General features: G+C 41.5%; 1 protein-coding gene across 1 annotated transcript in view; it reads left to right on the top strand.

Annotated features, from left to right (window-relative positions):
• The window catches only part of WDR72 (WD repeat domain 72), a gene marked incomplete at both ends in the record, with an annotated part of 146,783 nt that overhangs the window by 14,853 nt on the left and 111,830 nt on the right, over nucleotides 1–20,100 (top strand). Inside the window, 4 exon segments of the mRNA XM_080934270.1 lie at nucleotides 1,605–1,746; nucleotides 2,469–2,717; nucleotides 4,952–5,172; nucleotides 7,362–7,557. Coding sequence (XP_080790396.1) covers nucleotides 1,605–1,746; nucleotides 2,469–2,717; nucleotides 4,952–5,172; nucleotides 7,362–7,557 — 808 coding nt within the window.

Genomic DNA, 20,100 nt, shown 5'->3' on the forward strand with positions numbered 1-20,100 from the left:
CAGAAGGGCATTTTTGTTATTCTAAAGAGCCTGCTGTTTGCTCCCTTTTGTCCTCAGAGCAAAGTTTTACCAACACAGTTTTCCTCAGAAACCAAATGTCATTCTGAAATTTCTACCCCAACAAGCAAATATCAAAACTATAAAAAAACAAAAACAAAACTTTGTTTTAAAATTGAAAAGTTGGGGTTGGAGAAATGGCTCAGCAGTTAAGAGCACTGGATGATGCTCTTCTGAGATCAATTTCTTGTATGCACATGACGGCTCACAACCATCTGTAGCCCCAATGCTAGAGGACCTGGTAACCTCTCCTGGTGTCCACAGGCAAAGTACACACATGTATACATATACACCCATATATACCATGGTACAGGTATATATATGCAGGTAAACATATGAACATAAACACAAATGGTTCACTTCCCAATGATTCTTCTTGAGATATCTAAGTTTCTCTGACACTCACATAATTTAAGTGTAAAAAGTACCTGGACGCTAGTGAAGTATAAGTAGATTAATCTGCTTTTAAGATTTTGATCACAGTACCTAGAAGAGAGTGTGCTGCAACAATATGGCACTGGCCAGGGTCAGTGTTTGGAATCCTACCATGAAATCCCATCTGCTAGCTCAGCATCATTGAGAGTTCTCATTGGTTCCTACTGTGAATCTGTCTACTAATGGGTTTGTGTGTCTCCTTAAAGAACCCCCTTGCACTCTGCAAGTCTCAGGTGAAAGAAGGCTGCAGGTCCATGGTGGGCAGGTGTCTACAAACTAAAATTAATGATGGCAGAGGTCACTAAGATGTATTTCAACTTCATCATTTACAAGCATATGCAATGTCTCATGACTTTAGCTGTCATTGGGAGGCCATTTTGCAACTGATATTTGGAGCGATTAACTTCAAGGTTTTAAATTTGGGTGGTTTAGTCTTATAATAGATCTGGTTATGAGTTATTAGAGCCAATAGCTGGTTAATAGTTCTGGAAAGGACACACACACACACACACACACAAACACACACACACACACAAACACACACACACACACATATAAAACCAGTAAATATATATTAACTGGTAATATAGAACTAAAGCAACTGAGGAAGACTAGGCATGTTTGGCGAGCAGTATCATCATGAACACATGGGATTTTGATTCAGATTTTTATACTCAAGACCCATTGTTTTCTCCAGCCATGGTTAACCCAAGCCATTTCTCTAGCTTTCTTCACATGTAAGTTAAAAACATCAGCACAAACTCATAGCCTTACATTTTTTTTAATTGATGGGACTGATTTTTAAACGAAACATGTACCCAGATCTTACTTTTAAGGCTTTCATGAAGGAATGTGTGCAATACCCCCCCCCCCACACACACACGGTTGTGTTACCTTTCTGAAGCTTAGCCAGTGATCTCATTTCTCTTAATAGAGGCTTTTGTTTCTTTTAACTTTAAATCACAGATCATCTCATTTCATTCACTTGAAAATTTTGAATCAGAGCCAAATTGTTTTAAAAGGTTTGATTCAGTTTTGAAGTCTTACTTCTCTCTTCCCAGTGGTCAGGATATTAATTATTACCTGTGTCAGGCTCATGGTTTATTTTTCAGAGCCTGCATTTTGTCATGGGCTACATGAATGAACGGAAAGAACCCTTTTACAAGGTACTTTTCTCTGGAGAAGTCTCAGGAAGAATTACACTGTGGCATATCCCAGATGTTCCTATATCTAAGTTTGATGGTTCTCCTAGAGGTAAGACAGTTTTGTGCCCCTCCCCCATCTCTTTTTAGTACAGTGTTTCATTAGGTAGACAAGCTGCCTTTGAACTCAAACTCGTAGAGGTCTGCCTGCTTCTGCCTGCCAAGTACTGAGATTCGAAGGTGTGCCCCTGTGCCCAGCTTGCCACTTTCCTTCTTGAACTTTATTTTTAATTATGTGTATATGTTTGTTGTGAATATGTACACATTAGTGCAGGGTCCCACAGAAGCCATTGGTGTCTAAGCCTCTTTGGAGCTCAGGTTACAGGAAGTTGTGAGCTACATAATGTGGGTCCTGGAGACTGAACTTGGGTCTTCTAGAAGCACAATGCATGTTGAGCCAAATGTCTAGCACCAACAGTTTTGGTTTTTAATCTTATTTTCTGAAAAGTAACTTTTACAGACACCAATAATACTGAAACAGATATAATTAAAGTTTGTGGATATAATACACAAATAAAACCAACATATTTCAAATGAGCTTCAGTTCAACATCCCAAACTCTCTTTATGTCTCTGTCTGTCTGTCTATCTGTCTATCATCTATCTATCTATCTATCTATCTATCTATCTATCTATCTATCTATCTATCTATGTTATGAATGTGACTGAACTTTCTACTGGGTTCATACGTCTTTAGACATGACATCTTTACATATTTTTCATATCTATTGTGAATAAATAAGCCAACATTTCTCTGTACATGTGTTCCTTTCAGAAATACCAATAACTACCACCTGGACTCTTCAGGATAACTTCGATAAGCATCAAATGGTGTCCCAGAGCATCACAGACCATTTCCCTGGGTCCAGAGATGAGGTGGGAATGACGGCCACCATCACCTCATCAGAGTACATTCCAAATCTTGATAAACTCATCTGTGGCTGTGAGGATGGGACAATTATCATAACCAAGGCCCTGAGTGCTGCCAAAGCTGGACTTCTAGAAGGGGGCTCCTTATTGAAAGGTGACTGACGTTTTCTTCTCCCCATTTACCTAATTTATCTGATCATCTACATGCTATACAATCATGATTCCGAGGTTTCAGACCTTTGATGGCATTTGCAGATAAATTTGTGCATAATTTAGTACCCAATTAAGCATGAACATGGGCTTTGTTGAGACTCAAGCAGAGAGTTGTGCTTCTCCACCAGAACTTTTGTTTTATACTTTAGTTTCAACTGTGGTTTTTACCAAGAGCTACTGTGCATCATAGTTTCACTGTACTTCCTGAAACTGTGTGTGTGTCTATGTACGTCTATACATGGATGAGCACACACACATGCCAGCATACTGTGTGCAAAGTTTTACATACATTAGTAAAAATTAGTGCCATGCTGAGTCATAAAATAAATATTAATAAAATAGTTTTGGAGCTCTTTATTCATGAGTTCATTTTAAGTAACAAACAATAATCAAAATTTAAGTAGAAAACCTTCCTGTTAATCAGTGCTTAGGTTTTCCAGCCTCTAGCTACTATGGAAGATTTGGAATTGATTATCCTTGAATGACTACATCAATATTAGTTTGTGGTTTTGATTTTGGAAATTAAGCTATCTAAAGGACTTATCTCAATATATACATGAATATCTAATAATAACCTGTGAATTCGCAAGGGTTCTCCCAAATATTGACCACCTTTACATTTTTAAACATTTAAATCTTTACTAATGAGGAATAAATGGCATTCTCCTGTATTTATTTGGATTTCCTTCTTTATGAAGTCTGTGTTCTTATCTATCTCTGTGCATTGTGACAATTAATACCTACTTGTTTAAGAATGTATCATTATATGATAAGTTGCCTTATAAGGAGAGGGAAGATAGGAGGGCATGGAGATTTTTAGAATGTATAGTAAAAATTGTATGCTTTTGGGTTTTGTTTGTTTTTTTCTTTTTCTTTGGGGGGATTCTCTTAAGGCATCATGCATGCTAGATAAGCATTTTACTATGAAATCCTATAAGTAAGCTTCCATTTTCTCCTTTTGACGTGTTAGAGATCAAACCTGGGGTATTATACATCCTAAATTTCACTGTTTTGTTTTCCTTTTTTTTTAAACATAATTCTTTCAATTAGAATATTCTCTTCCAGTCCCTGTTCTGATTTTCAGCACACTTTAGGTACTCACTGATTCTGTGATTGACAGCTACGCAGGAAATGGCAAGGACTCTGGGAGAGATAATAAGTAGGTAAATAGCTGCCATTAAAAGTCAGAGAAAATGGTGACTGTAGACATTTTAATCTGGACTGATGTATCCTAATATCAAGAAAATAAACAGACATTTACACTTGACAGACAGCTTCTGAACTGACACTCACTCATTACTGCTTGCTGAGGCCAGAAGATGAAATAAAACAAAATAATAGAACTTTGAGATTCCTTTTCAGTTTGAGTAAAGAGACTGGCAAATGGCTTTCTAATTGGGAGAATGTGAATAGCAAGGGAGGGAGCAGCAGGGGCTAGAATCACGAGAAGCAGGTTACCAGCAGGCTCAGTTCTACTTCAGATCTTGTTGGAAAGAACATGTGCCCAGGTACTCACATGCCCACGTGTCCTTGCACCTCCCAGGTGCCAGGCATGAGCTGAGAATATATTCATTTCGCTCACACCAGCCCCAAGCAAGGATGGTGGTATTACCTGTATCTTACAGAGGTGGGTAGAACGCATGAGTCAGAAGAAAGGACCTAATAAAGAACATGTGTCCATGTCTGTGGGGGCATGTGTAGAAAGCGATTGAGTCACAGGTAAAGGGGAAGGTTCCTTGAGCAACTAAGATTAAACATTGTTCCCAGCTTTTGATACAAGGAGTTGAATGACCTATTCAAGCCTGGGATACTTTACCTGTAAACAATGAGAAAGAGGTAGAACTTGATGATTTCAAACATCTTTTGTAGCAAAACATCCTGTGACATTTGCTTTACTTTGCTGTTAAATTTAACTTGGTCTGTCTTGTGAAGAGGGAGTATGTGACTAGTCCCCGAGTGTTATAGAATGTCAACAACCATTAGCAAACAGGAGACTTGAACAACCGAGTTTTCTGCCTCACTCGAAACTTGGTCTAGCTTCTGATGAGGAATCTTGCTTTCTGAGTTGGCCTACTAAGGCTGCTCGCTAATCTTCTCAGCCAGCTGAGTCCATACATTAAAAATGCATGACCTGGAAAATAATTCTGTGCTCTTTGGCGTCTGACCACTTTTCAGATTCCCCGTGCCACACCCTTCTCAGAGGTCATCACCAGAGCGTGACTTCATTACTTTACCCTCACAGTCTTGCTTCAAAATTAGACCAAAGTTGGATGTTGTCTGGAGATCAAGGCTCCTACGTGATCCTGTGGGATATTTTTGCTGAGGAAATTCTGCACACATTCTTTCTGGAAGCTGGTCCAGTAACAAGACTTTTGATGTCACCAGAAAACTTGAAAGTAAGTGCACAGGAAGAGTAAAGAACAGCCTATGATGTAAAAAAAGCAAACAGGAACAAAACCTGTATCCCCAGATTTAATCAAACAAAAAACAAACAAACAAAAAAACAAATATACACACTGTCAACCCACAGTTAACCAGAAGCTTCAGCCAACCTTGCCCTTAACTTTTCAATATGAATTTTAATTTTACTATAACGTGTCACACAAACAATGTTTTTGAAGTAAACATTGGGTCACTTATAGCTTTATAAAGATCCTCTTAATTACCCACCAAGTCATCGTTTTTTTCCTCCCTAGTTCTACCTTAATTTTTAGTACGGAATTTTAAAGTAAATTCAAAGATTATGCAGAAACAACTCAAAGGATGTAGGATGATACAGATACAAATTTAGCCTTTATTTCCTTAGTAAGTACTGAGTGAGCATTTGATGAAAGTTGAATTTATGAACACCATCCACCTTGTTAGGGGAAATGACACTGTGACAGTTCCTATATCCTCATTAGATGTCACCAAGTCTCATTAGTCCAGTTCACAAAGAGTTAAATGTTAAAATGTGAACTAGATTTTCGGAGGGGAAAGTAGGTGGCAAGGTGCTTGGTAAGTTAGATTGGCTTATAAAACCATGTCCATGTAGGGAAACTTGGAGAAACTGATGCTGTAGTTTGGTGATAAAACATGAAACATATTTCTTGGTCAAGAGCATTAGATTAAACAGTGAAATGCTACTCTGGAAACTTCCATGTGGACAGTTGGAATACTGTGGAATATATTTCATTCCGGGGCTCTCTCCTACATGTTTATTCTGCAACTGCCCCACCCCCATCTCTTTTCCTGTGAATTACTTCATCTTAACAAGTTTAGGATGCAATGCTGGATTGACCTTGTGTGAAACATATAATATATGCTCATTCATAGCATATAATTTGTATTCTTGTGATTGTGTATGTGTGGTATGTGGTTTATGTGTGTATGTATGTGTGTGTATTTTCATGTGTGTGTCTCCATGTGTGTGTGTGTATGCCAGGTGTGTGTATATGGTATGGTATGTGTGTGTGTTCTTGTGTGTATGTGGTGCATATGTGTGTTGTATATGTATACACATGTGTGTGCCTGTGTATGCCTGTGTGTGCATGTCTGGGTATGTGTGTTTGTTCATGTGTGTGTTTTTCTCCATCACATGAAGCTGCAGATTCTAGAAGCTGTGTATGCTTGTGCTCTACAAGATAGGATGTGTGGAGAGCCGTGACACCTGACCCATTCTGAAGTCTAGGTTTCATCTATCTCAGATCAGCTATTTTGTGATTTTTTTTTCTCTCCTTAGGATTTCTTTAGTTTCCTTAGAATTGGGGAGGAAAACTCGCTCTCCAATGACCCCATAGAGTGATTAGCCATTAGTTACCCTTGATTTGTCATTCTAGATGGCTCAGCAGTTTCCCATGTGGTACTAAAGATTGAGTTAAGCCTATGTGCATGCTGGAAAGTGTCCTTTATTTCTACAGCCCCAGGTCCCTTATTAAACTTGTTTAATTTTTTTTTCAGTTTTTTTTTTCATTTTTATTTTTTTCTTCAGCTTGGGTGGTGAGACTGGCCACTGATGACTCTGGCAACTGTCTTTAGAAATGCTATCCTGTGAGCCTCCTTATGTCCTTGCATATTTGAGGGAGCACCTTCAGCAGGAACCGTCTTACACTGTTTTAGATTATGTCTACACTATGTTTCCTGTTTGGATTAGAATCTGGAGTTCTGGGAACTGCACCAAATCACATTTTGAGGCTTTAAGTGGAAAATCTCAGCTCTCAGTACCCTTGGGCCTAAATTTGTGTCCACAAATAGCTTCTTTTTGTGGTGACAAATGAGTTCTGGGGTTTATTGTGTTCTGTGCCATTTCCGACATCAGCGGTGCCTGCTGAATTTGCTGAGTAATGGAACCCTTCTCTATCTTACAAGAGGATCTGGCTGTTCCATTTCTCCTTCACTCCTGTCTTCTGACCTTCCTGGTGGGGTGGTGAGTTTACACTCTGCTCTGTGTCTACATCTGATCTTTGTGTGCCTTGTGAAGAAGTTCTGTGCAATGCAGAAATGCACTCTTGTAAACAGCCATGGCAGAACAGTGCAGGGAGAGCTCACTCCCTCATCGTGGTAGTCTGTGTCCTCTCACTTAAGTCAGCCTGCTCTGTCTCTACAGCAAAGTGGTGGTCAGATCCTCTGCTGTGTGTGTGGTGACCATTCCGTGGCTCTCCTTCATCTGGAAGGGAGACGGTGCCTCTTGCGTGCCCGGAAGCACCTTTTCCCTGTGAGGACAATCAGATGGCACCCAGTTGAGAACTTTCTTATTGTTGGTTGTACAGATGACTCTGTCTACATCTGGGAAATTGAAACAGGTAAGCAGAAGGGTTAGCCCTGTTTATCCATTGTCTGTCGTGTGCAAGCATTTGTCCAGAAGGGAAGTTCCGCAACTCATTCAGCAATGAACCCCGTTGTTTGACCTCCTGGTTTGGGCTACATCTATAGCTTCAGTGGAAGTGTAGGAAATGAAACACAGTGGCCAAGTCAGATCCTGACCAGCTGATGATTAGCTGACAGGGCGGTGCTCAGGAATGAGCCGGATATTTCTGGAAGCTATAAATAAAAACATAAGTTATCTACTTTAATTATTAACAAGAGAGAAATTTAGTGTCCTACTGGTCTCAAATTATCATTAAATTCTGCCTTCTTCAGCATAGTCACCAACTCAGCAACATTTTGAGCTAATTGATGATCAGTAATAATGGAATATAATTAATTATAAAAACTCCAACAAAACTTGAGTAAGGGAAACTGAAGACTAAGCAATTCAACTGAACTTTCTGTTTCCGCACCATAGAGCTTGTGGGTTTGGGATATTGAAGGGGTTTTCTTTTTCCTTTCAAGTTTGATTAGAGGTCTGAAGATAGAATAATACACTTCAGAAAGGGCTGAGAACGTACCAAATAAGGGAGCCGTAATTACTTGCTATGAGTTAGAGGGGCTCTCTTGGGAGTGTGTTCCACAGACTCTACTGCACTATTGTTATCGATCAAACAGTGGTGGTTTGTGTTGGGTGTTGTTTACACACTGGCTAGTTCCTAATATAGTTTAGACTTATATTTTGCCAAAGTAATTGCGGTTTTTTCTCTGTGTATCTACTTGTGCATCATGTGCATTTAGTACTGGAGGAGGCCAGAGGAGCCCATTGTTTCCCCAGGGACTGGAGTGATAGTTATAAGCTACCACATGGATGCTGGAAATCAAAATCAGGTCCTCCGCAAGAACAGCCAGTGCTCTTAACTACTGATCCATCTTTTCAACTCAAATTCTAGAAATATTCAAAAGTCTGTGTATTACCTATGGATCTGAGAGATAGTTAAATATGGTGGGTAGAAAAGATTCCAAAGCATTGACTGCCTCAAGCCCCGAGGACCTGCTAGGGAAGAACTTTCTGGTCATGGGCCAGTCACATGGCTTGTCTGCAAGACAGTTCCTTTGTCTGTGGAGTAGATATAACAATACGACCAATAGATCAGATAATATTTCTTCTATTGGAAAACAGCAGTAGGTCATTAGTAAGATTAACTAAACCATCATCATCATCATCATCACCACAGACTGTAGCACACTCTAACTCCCTCTGTAAAATTTACTTGTAGAACACAAATGCTTACTCTTGCATGCAGTTTTTACATTTAAGTCTGGGTACTTCGTGACCAAACCTAATTTTCACAGATAATAGAATTGAGAACCAATAAAGAATTATGTCGCCACTCAGGAAGGTTCGTGGTTCTGCTATCTAAGCTGAAACAAACAATCCCACCTCACTCCCAGAACACGCAGGCTATAAACCCTGTTTAGTTCCTTACTGCTATAGACCATTTCAGGTCAATAAACAGATGCCTGTATTATATTCCAATCATAGTTCCAGCAGGAAAATGAATTCAACTCATATTTATCAAATGATGAGAAATTAAAAAATGGAGTTTTTGCAAGTATATGGGAAGGGGTGAAGGAGCAGGCGGGGGAATGAGATGGTAAATGATGACTTTCCTAGCACCTGGGCTTGGGTACCATCAGGGATCTCTCTCTCTCTCTCTCTCTTTCTCTCTCTCTCTCTCTCCCTCCCTCCCTCCCTCCCTCCCTCCGTCCGTCCCTCCCTCTCTCTCTCTCTCTCTCTCTCTCTCTCTCTCTCTCTCTCTCTCTCTCTCCCTGTCCTGATAAATGAAGCAGAAAGAGCCAGAACGCAACTGAAAACCAGGAAGCCCAGAAGATGGTCTAGCCAGCCATGCAGGGTGGAAGAAGGAAGAGAACTGACACCTTTCTCATCCTCTCACAGCAGAGGTGAGAGGGCTGGTTCTCAGCATCAATCTCAGTGAGCATGGAACGGGAGACAGGAGGCAGGAACAGATGGGCTGGGCTGCTCAATGGACAATAACCAGTGTAGTGGCTGTCACTGAGGGAGCGTCCTAGAACTGGCTATGAATCTTGTTTCTCTGGAAGTGTTGTTTCGTCAAATAAGCACATATAATCAATATCAAATGTATCAGAGAATTTCCTGCCAAATTAACCAATGGAGTGTTTGTTCTGAATGAGGGTATTTTCCTGTATTAACTATGTTGCTATCTTTTTGAAAAAAAAAATCAGCCCAGTCTAGGTACTATTATTTACATCTTTATCTGAATCTTCACATGGGTGACATGCCAGGCTGGCTAAGGTGGTACCATCTTCTTTATCATGCTTTATCTTTGAATTTTATTCTTCTCACATAAAAGTGAAAAAAATATGGAGTCAGAAATATTTTTTAATTGTATTTTCATAATGTTTGGGAGCAGAAAATCCTGTAACAACAGTGTAAGAGGATCCTAAGAATAGAATATTCCTGCTCCCTGATGTCCCCAGCACACAGCTAAATGAGCGAGTGGAGGGGTGGATGAGTAGTAAGTAATGCTCCTGGGCCTCCGTGGCTGGGGGCCTGAGTTCTCAGCTTAAATCCTTCTTGCCTCACTGCTGCCTTGCCGCAAGCGGCCGGAGCTTGAGTTTCCTGCTCCACGAATCCCACAGGGTCCTGAAACTGGTGGTGCCTCCTCAGGGGGAGGACAATGCTTTCCTACTGTCCGAGTTTTTCTGGGCCTTTGTCTCCTTGCCCGTGGCTGTGCAATTCACTCGACGGGGTTTGAAACACATGACTGGATGCGTTCTTTGTTCCAGTACTCGGCCTCCCCTCCACACAAAGACCGAATCAATCGACAGAAGTGAGTCAGACATTTCCCAGCACCCACGCACCTCCGAGGTGTAGGGAGAAATAGCAAGTACCAGTGAGGTAGGAAATCAAGGACAAAGGCCTAGAAGGAAAAGGCATTCTAGAGCTACACCACCCCTGCCGCTTTCATGCTGAAACTGTACGCGGTCTTTCTTTTCTGTGACAGGTGGCATGGTTGGATGCATGTCTGGGTGATGCTCTTGGGTCAAAGGTGGACCTGCTCACCTCATGGATGGCCAACACAAACGATTGTTGGTTAGTACCGGGAGGCTCTTGTTCTGACTGAGGGCAGAGCTAAAGCATCGGGCGCTGAGAGCTTCCAGTTTTACTTATTGATCTACTGGATGTCCCGTGATGTTTAGGCCTGATTAGGAAGGGGAAAAATTGGAGATGTCATTTTGATTAATATTTGTGCTCCCACAGCGTGTTTGGCACTGAAGACTCTGGGCCTCACTGCCGCATGGCAGACACAATGGGAGTAATGCGTTACCGATTCTTCCCCTGCATGCACACCAGAAATCATTTTCTCCTCTGAGCTAATTATTCCTTTCAGACATTAAGTTTGGTGTGTTTCTGAGGACTCTCGTGTTTACAGTAACAGATTCGCAGGGCAGAAACCTATACATTGAATTTCTTACGGGCCGTTAATGTAATGGCTATTTTTAGTCCTCAATGTTTTCCATTCAGCTCGTAGTGCTGTTAGAACATAGTCCGTATCAGGTCACTTAATTATTATTTTTTTGTGTGGGGGTGGGGGGTAAGTTAAATCTCACTTGCTGGAAGATAAAATATTTCTTGATGGGATGGTTCAGTAGTTCTTAGCACAGGGCTGAATTGTAAATATTTAGCTTCAGGGACTTACAATTTCTCCTGTGACTTCGGAGCCTGTCCTTATAGCTTCAGAGGAGCTGTATAGAATATTCAAAGCACAGACAGGGCTGTGTTTTAATAAAACTTTATTCACAGAAACAGGCAGCTGTGGCTAATATACCTGTGAGTATAATGGTTGTTCTTAACAGACATTGTTAGGTACCTGATGCAGAAGTACAAGGGTCCGGTGGGTGCTTCCAGAGTCTGTGTAGGAAATGTCAGGGGGCAGCATATGTCTGGAGAGGTAGAGGCAGGAGGATCCCAGGAGCTTGTTAGCCAGCCAATTCAAATGAGTGCATTCCAAGTTCAGTGAGACTCTGTCTCAACAATTAGATGAACAGGCATTAAGACAGCTCAGCGGGAAACAGACAGACAGACAAACAAACAAACTAGCAGCGAAGCTGATGCCTTGATTTCAACCACATGATCCGTATGGTAGAAGAAAGATCAAAATACAAGTTGTCCTCTCTACTCCAGGTGGATGCCAGGCATGCACGCACACCTTCCAAAAATGTGGAGACCAGTTGTGGAGGACACCCCAAATCAACTCCAGGTAGCCAGGCCACACATATAAATGCACGTCCATGTCTGTGTGCATACATACGCATGAACAAATACATCACTCATACACATAAAAAATACTGTCTTCATAACAACTCATTCTTAGTCCAATTGACCGTGCTTGGTGGTCGCTTGGGAGTGCTGTGCTCATTTCTCTACTGAAGAAATGGAGTTGGGACAGCCTCTGTTTAAGGTAGCTGCCAGGGGGTCACCCCTGCATGGGGACACGTCTCATCCTGAACTCTGCTGTGTCCCTCACTGCATATCACAAAATATAGTTCTTGGAAGCCAGTGTCCTGCAACCATCAGGCAGGAGCCAGATAAGAAAAGTCTGGAGAAGAGAGGGAGCAGCTGCCAAAGACTGCTCTTTGGAAGGAAGGTCTCAGGCTGTCCTTCAGAACATGGTTTTTAATTTACGTGTAGTTCTAATAGCTCTGGCCATCTGACTCATCACATGACAGATTAGAAACAGCAAAGCTTTAACAGGAGGTGACTGGTGACAGGCACAGATGACAGGAGACCAACCTGTACCAAGGCCCAAGCAGGTTTCACAGTTCTGGAAAGGGGCTGGAAACAAACAGTGCTGAAATCATTTCTACTATGGATATTAAACTTCCTGCCCCATATTCTTTCCATATGGACTTACTAGAACCATCAAAACTCTTTTGATGATCAATGTTGCTGTCTAATGAAGGGATTTATTTTCATGGTTTCAATGAAAATAGCAAGAATTAGTATTATTTATTATCATCATCATCATCATTATTATTATTAGTAGTAGTATTATAAAGTTAAAGATTTAAGGGGCTGGGGGATAGCTCAGTGGTTAAAGCAGTTAACAGTGATTAAAGACTCACAAGCAAGAGTTTGAATCCCCAGATACCAAATACCTATCCAGTGAGCATGCTAACTGTCCTGTAATTTGAGCCAGAGACAGGGGATCTCACTCAGCAAATTCCCTCAACCCCCACCACCAGCAAGCTGGCTAGGAGGACCCTCCTTATTGGTGTGTTCTGGATTTGATTGGCAGACGGTCTCAAAGAAGAAAGTGGAAGAATGACAGAGGAATGTCCTGGACATCAGTCTTAGCTGCACACAAAGACATCCACACAAGGAAGCACACACCACACACAACCACATGAGAAGTAGAAAAAGAAAAATAATGTACAAGAGATGAGTCGCGCCAACTAAAAGCTAATAGACCACATTTCCCAAATGTATCCAACATTTTGTTTCGTAACTGTGTAACTGTGTAGAATGAAAGGCATGAGGAATCCATGGGGCCCACGGGTGCCCAGGTCAATGTTCACATCACCCTAATAGTGTAGGATCTGTGGTTAAAGTCAAACTTTATGAGTTGGCTGTGTGTGAGTTTTAGTCCCTCATGATACACAATGCCTGTTATCGGTGCACACGTGAAGTAAAAGCGCTGTGATGACCCCGGTGACCAACTGCACTACTCTGAGGATAATTTGCTTGGTTTCTTATTGTCTAGCTAGAGTGATAAAGTCACAGCTTTCAGAATGCCGTGTCAGCGGAGCTACTGTCTCACGGTCACTGCACTTGTGACAGAGGTGGGCTCTGAATGTGCAGCATCCTGCCAGGGACAGTGACTCCAATGTGTCATTTTCCCAGTGCTTGATCCTGTTGTGGCGGATTGCAGATGGAGCCCCCTTGAGATGATTGCTTTTAGAAAAAGAAAACAGGATGTCTTTAAGTGTAGAGCACGGTTCTCCTATGTCACCCTGTCGGGGGACATTTCCTTTCGTTGTAATAATTACTGGTGTTATTATCTGATGTCTGTTTTTCCTCTGCAGCCTGGTTTTGAATGTTCACTTTCTCCTCCTTGGCCCTAGTGATCCCAACAACACTGTAGTTTGGAGTTTTGTGTGTGTGTGTGTATGTGTGTGTGTGTGTGTGTGTGATTGTGTGTGCATGGGTAGAAATACAGGTGTGAACATAAATATATAAAAAGATATAGCAACTGAATATTTTTCCAACTAAATTTAATCTGTTAAGGAGGAGGCCATGCCCAAAGGCAGTAAGAACATTAGTGTAAAGAGTCAAGTTATCTAGGTGTAAATTTTGTTCTATCACCTTCACTCTGTGTGTATGAACATGTGAGTGTGAATGTGTGTGTGTGTGTGTGTGTGTGTGTGTGTGCATTTAAACATACACATTTTATTTGAGCGATTACTTAACTCTGTCTTTTGGCTCTTCTACCATCTTAATACATTGGGCACACGATTGTGGTGTTTGCAAGACATCTTTAGAACATTTTGTGTGCTCAGAAGCAAACGTGAAAATCAATACGCTGCCATTCTAATTATAAAAACACACGCTGCCTCCTTATAAAATGACTTTCATCAGTTAAGTCTTCCTTGCCCCTCCCACCCTTACTGCATCCATTTGGCAGTTGCTACTTTCCTGGATTTTTGCTTTGTGAAGGATGTTCTCCCTGTAATCATTCTCAGCAGTTTCTGTGGTCATGCTGCACTCGGGGACAGAGTGCTGGCTGGGTATGTTGTCACAGGTCCACATCGAATGCATGGGGATGGGGGGGGGAGGGGTTCACACTGCTTTCCAGCCCCCTCTCAGTGAGGCATCTTCTGCAAACGTGCTACACTGACACTTGGAACCTTAGCAGGGCTCTCAGCTGCAGTGTGGAGCGGAAAGCGACTCAGAGGAGCCATCTGCTCTCCCCAGATTTCCTCCCTTCAGTTGGCCTACCTCTTCCCAGCAGCCAGCTGCCACGGAAACGATTTGGAAAGCGGGACTCCGTGGACTGTGAGGACTGGTTGCATGGGGGGAGAAAAGCAGCTTCTCCGATTTGGCTACAAGATAAAAGACAGTGGACTTAACTTCATTAGTCTGGGTGTACCAGTAATTCCCAACACCCACCATTTGCCTGTGCTAAGATCAGATGGGGAAGGCCTTTCATGTCTCTAGAGTGAACCAAGTGAAAATTAGTCCAAAGGTCAAGCCCTTGCCTTGGTGAGCGGAAGACTGGACTGAAGGGTTGTTGCTGGGTTTGACACTCCATTGTCGAAAACCATATTGGTTATTAATCTCTGTCTTGTCGCTAAGATCCGGGTATAGATTGGCCCATGGCTCTTCCCATTTTTTGTGCAGACCCAATTCCGATATGTCTGTCCATACTTAGAAGACCTTAGACCTGCTTCAGCGACTGGCAGTGTGAAGTCCCAGGTGCACTAGCAGATGTAAGATGCCAAAACTCGTGGGTGGGAAGATGGCTTGTAAGGTACTTGCTGGGAAGATGTGACACCCTGAGTTCATAAGCAGAGGTTATAACTGAAGAAATATGGTTGATGCAAATAAAAGGGAGTTAGAGGGATGCAGATAGACAAGTGGGTTCCTGAAATGTCAGCTTCTTGTTCCCAAAGAGCATAAGAAGACAATGGGAGAGTTGGCAGGAAGGTGCAAGGGTAGTGGTGTAAATAGGACCTGTAGAGAGGGACAGAGAAGAACCCAGTGGCCGTATAAAATACCCCAGCCAGCTTCCAAGTAGGTACTCTGAGCCTTGGGCTTCTCCCCACCAGAGGGGCAAAGCTTTCCTTTCCTTAGGAACTTGGTTGTTTGTTGTCCCCAGTGTTTAATTCTCAGTCTGCCACAGACAGAGCTCTTTACAGGTCATGGACGGACATATCGGAAAGTGAAATACCCAGCTTCAGTAAGAAACCATGTCTCCAAAAATAACTATCGAGAAACAACTAAGAAAGAGACTTGAATCTACCTCTTGTTTCTCTCTGGAAACACAGACATGCCTGCACAATGAACACATACAAACAGGGGAATAAAGGCCAACTAATGAGAATTGGATTAATTGAGGGGGTCAAGGAATTAGAGTGAACATCAACGGATGGATATTTTTCAGTCACAGGGAGCAGACCGGATAAGGACAGGGACACTGGGGATTATTTATAAAATTCTACCTACTCCCTTTGTGGTTGATCCCCAGAGTCTGTAAGGACCTCCAGGAGTGCATGGATCATGGAGGTGAACACTGTAACGTGGAAAGATCACTTTTTGTGTACGTGGATATGGACATGGTATTGACGTTCATAGGTAGATTTGTGTGGATGTATTCAATCCTTCCAAATAAACCCTTAGTCCACAACCCTTCATCCACTCAGTATTTGCCCAAAGCAAAGTATTACTTATAGTCAAAACCCTTCTTTCCCTCTGTTATATCCCCTACCCCCCAAATACAAACAGGACAAAACAAAGCCAAGACCCTTTATAGACTTCATCGTTCACCTTATCCAGGAGAGCACATTTCAATTCTGCTTTTTCCAATATGCTTCATCTTTCCAGGAAAAACTCTAGATCAGCTCGGCAAGATAATGACCTAATTACCTCCACTGAGGCCAGAAGCAAATACATGATAGACTGGAATGTCTTCAGGGCCATTGCAGCCAATAAGTCAGCTAACCTTCAATAAGATGCATGAAGGATAACATCTAAGATAGTTATTTTAAGATTAGACATAAGCATACCTGGTATCAGTGTGCAAGCCATGCAGAGTGCGTGACATTTCCTGTTAGTGAGAAATGTGCTGTTTTAAATGCTGTGCATAAGATCGGTGACTGTCAATCTAAGCACATAGTAAAGCATACTGTTTCTGGGCACCCCTCATCAATTGGTTCATTTAACTTGAGAACACAGTTGAAAATTAAAATTTAGTCAGAGTTTATGTTGCTAACACATGTTTAAGAAGAGGGAGCGTTTAGTAAGAAAATAACAGGAAAAATGGTGGTTTGGGAGTTGCTCACAGTACTTCATTTGAATTCAGAGACATGTCAGCAATTTGAAAGCTGTATGTCTGTATCTCGTCCCTTTATTCTCTTCATCCTCTCGGAGCCCTTCATAGCGTGTTTCTGAAGATCAATGGTCAGAATTGGATGTGGGGGTTGAATGTGTTCCTTTGGTAAATGCCAGGATTTCTGTGAAGGTGCTGGAGGCTATGGTGGAACTGGGGTTTGGGTCACAGAGGTCAGACTTTTAAAAAATGTATTCTATGCCCTTAAGGTATAAAAGGTTGGTGGTAAGCCAACCCTCAGTTTGTTAACATACTAGGGCTTTTGCACTATGCAAAAGAGAGTCAAATCATTGGAGATCTATTTAACAGATGGATTTATTCCATTCTGTGATAGTTGGGAGTGAGAAAAGTGCCTTTATGCCTGGTTTACTATTTCCAGATCCATTCCCCTTCCCCAAGCTTCCATTTCTTTCTAGTTAGCTAACTCTAAATCCCATGCCTCCAGGGCCTACCCTTGGTCAAACGCACATCGGTTTGGTCTTTTGCAGAGTAAGATGCAGTCACTGTGAAATGCTTTTATTAGGGAGGGCCGCTGGGTCAATCTCCATACACCTCTGTGAGCAAGCCACTGAGCGTCCTGTGCAACGGAAGATAACTGAGACCATCACAGCACAAGCAACGGCAGCCTCTGCCACACAGAGAATCTGATTACCTCTGGCAGCCATCTGTTTGCCTAAAATTTGATTGTATGAGTGTGGCTACCACGTTTGGTAATGAAGCTACTCGTCAAACCCATTTTGTTCTATGCATAGTCTCTTTGAAATAGCACATTCATAAGCACAGCCCCATAGCACGGCAGACTCTACTGAGAAATTCCTACTGATGGCGACACATCCTAACTCTCTCATGTAGTCTTTCCTATTCTTGACATCAAGCTGTGCTCATGCAAACACATGCCTGTTACCGATCATAGCATGTTTTCTTTTAGTAAATTCAGCTAATGTTTTATGATTTTGCAGTGATATAAGTATATTGCACAACTGAATGTATCTTTCCTGTTTATGAAATGTGTTGGCTCAGGGTGCTCAAGCTTTTGGAGGCTCTGAGAATTTGTGTTCCTGTAGTAATTTTATTCCTTTAGTGTTCTTTCGGGGATTTCACTACTGTCTCAAACATAAAATGTAAGTAGATAAAATGTTTTATGCATTGTGCTCAAATATAGTCAACATGGATGATGTGCTTTTAACTGAAATTTTATACCAATCAGCTATAGATAGAGTCACCTGTTTGTGAGTTTTAATAATGTGTTTTTGAGGAGGTGCAGTTATTGCTAATCTTTAATAGTCCTCATTATTAACTGGTGGGGGAGGGCTTTCTGGTTGGAATTTTTGATATAGTTGAATAATTTAAAACAATTATTTTTTGATAGTAGGTTTTGATACTAGGAAGCAAACATCAGTGCTATTTTAGAATATATCTAATAGAAGACTGAACAAGTTTTAAATTTGACAAAAATTTCCAAGGAAGCCAAATGTTGAGAACTTCTGGCTCTTTGGAAGAGACTTCTGGTGACAGGCAGGGCGGCTTCTTCCTGTTCCATCTGTGTATGGGGGCGACACACTACTTTACTGAAGGCTGGGTTGGAATCTTTGTTTTTTCTGTATATGCAAAAGACTCAAAGGTCTGTTCTGGCTTCAAAGAACCTCAAGTTCCCTTAGGTGCAAGTCTGTCTCTGGAATTCAACTCCAGCCTATTTTATGACTGTTTAAGCCTGTGTTTCTCTGCACTCTACCTGGAAATCTATGTGTGCACATGGCTATCATTCAACCTGGCCAGGTCCATCAAAGATACGTCTCTTAACCTCCTTTATTTGAGCCCATTGGATAGAGAGCTAGAGGGAAGTAGAGGTGGTATCTCAGAAGAGCATGAGTCAAATGCCTAGCACATTTAAGCTGCTTAGTAACCTTGTGAGGTGAGGGTTATTATTCCATGATATGACTGAAGAAAATGAGATTCAGAAATCTCCAGTAACTATGGGTGGCATTTTGAATGAAAATATTATCCATAGGCTCATTTTTTTTTTTGAACACTTGGTCCTTAGATGGTGATGCTATTTAGGTAGGTTTAAGGGGTCTGGCCTTGCTGTAGGTCATTGGGTGCATGGTTTGCGGTTTCAAAGTGTTCTTCAATTGCAAGGATTCTGTCTCTGCTTACTGCTTTTGTTTCAAAACACAAACTCGGTCTTGCTGCTCCAGCCACCTCACCTCTGCGATATCATGATGGACTATTATCTCTCTGGAAATATAAGCCAAAACAAACTCTTTATTCCTTAATGTGTCTTAGTTATGTTTTATCACACCAACAAAAATGTAATAAATACACCATGTTGCTTTGAGAGGACAGAGCCAGCCTTTGGGGACTTGGGCACACAGCACCCTGGAGCTAGAAGCTTCTCTGTCCCACAATAATGAGGTCCTGTTATCATAGTCAGAAGCAAGGGAGAAAGTGCTATCATCTGGATCCAGGAACTATCTGCGATCTTAAAGGAAATTCTGGCTTAAAAAATGTTGATCAGGAATGGTGTCATCTGGTGTTTTGAGTCAACAAGGGAAGCAGCATCTGACAATGCCAATACCATTTGAATGGGTACTGGGTGTCTGACGTGAGGATCCAGGATCCTTGAATATCTTGGCTGATCCTTTGCTTTCTGTCCACTGATTTTTGCGGGGAGAAAATCCGGATCCCTTATAATAGATCTTGCCTTTATTTTGTGCCAGGGTGTTAATTGTTTTAAGTGCTCTTCCACTGTGGTTATTTGTTTCCCTCAATGATATACCACAGGCTGAGGACGTCTTGCCCAAAATTCTTGGTACCAAAAGTCTTTCACATTTCTATATCATTTGAACATCTTTAATGTGAAAACCGAAATCTATTATCTTTTTAATTCCATGAATAGCTTAGGTTAAAAAAACTATGGAAGTCTTCATAGCAGTAAAAGTTTAAATTAACAATGCATGATATTTACTTGAAAGTATTTTTAAATCATTGTCTAGGATGAAGTTTTGAGATTGTCTGATTTGGTTTTATGCTTCAAAGATTAGCTCTGTATTTGAGGTTTTACTACAACTCACTATGTAGCCCAGGGTGGCCTCAATTTCTTTTTTTCCCCATGATATAGAATTCATGGTACCTTTCACATACCTAATCTGAAAAATAAAAAGAGATGGCAGTGGAGAGCGTGACTTTATTTACACTCAGCTCTGCACACTTTCTCGTCATGCCCAAACTGAATCAGGGAAGAGTCTATTCCTCACATTCTTGATGAAAAGAGTGCACATCAGTTTGGGTTATCAATAGGTTCACATGGAAAAGCCAGGGTTCTCTTGACGTTAGGAGCTGAATTAAGTGGTTTATAAACCTGAGTTTCTGACATTAGGAAGCAGT

Source organism: Micromys minutus, assembly GCF_963924665.1.
Source record: "Micromys minutus genome assembly, chromosome: 21".
Classification (NCBI taxonomy): domain Eukaryota; kingdom Metazoa; phylum Chordata; class Mammalia; order Rodentia; family Muridae; genus Micromys; species Micromys minutus.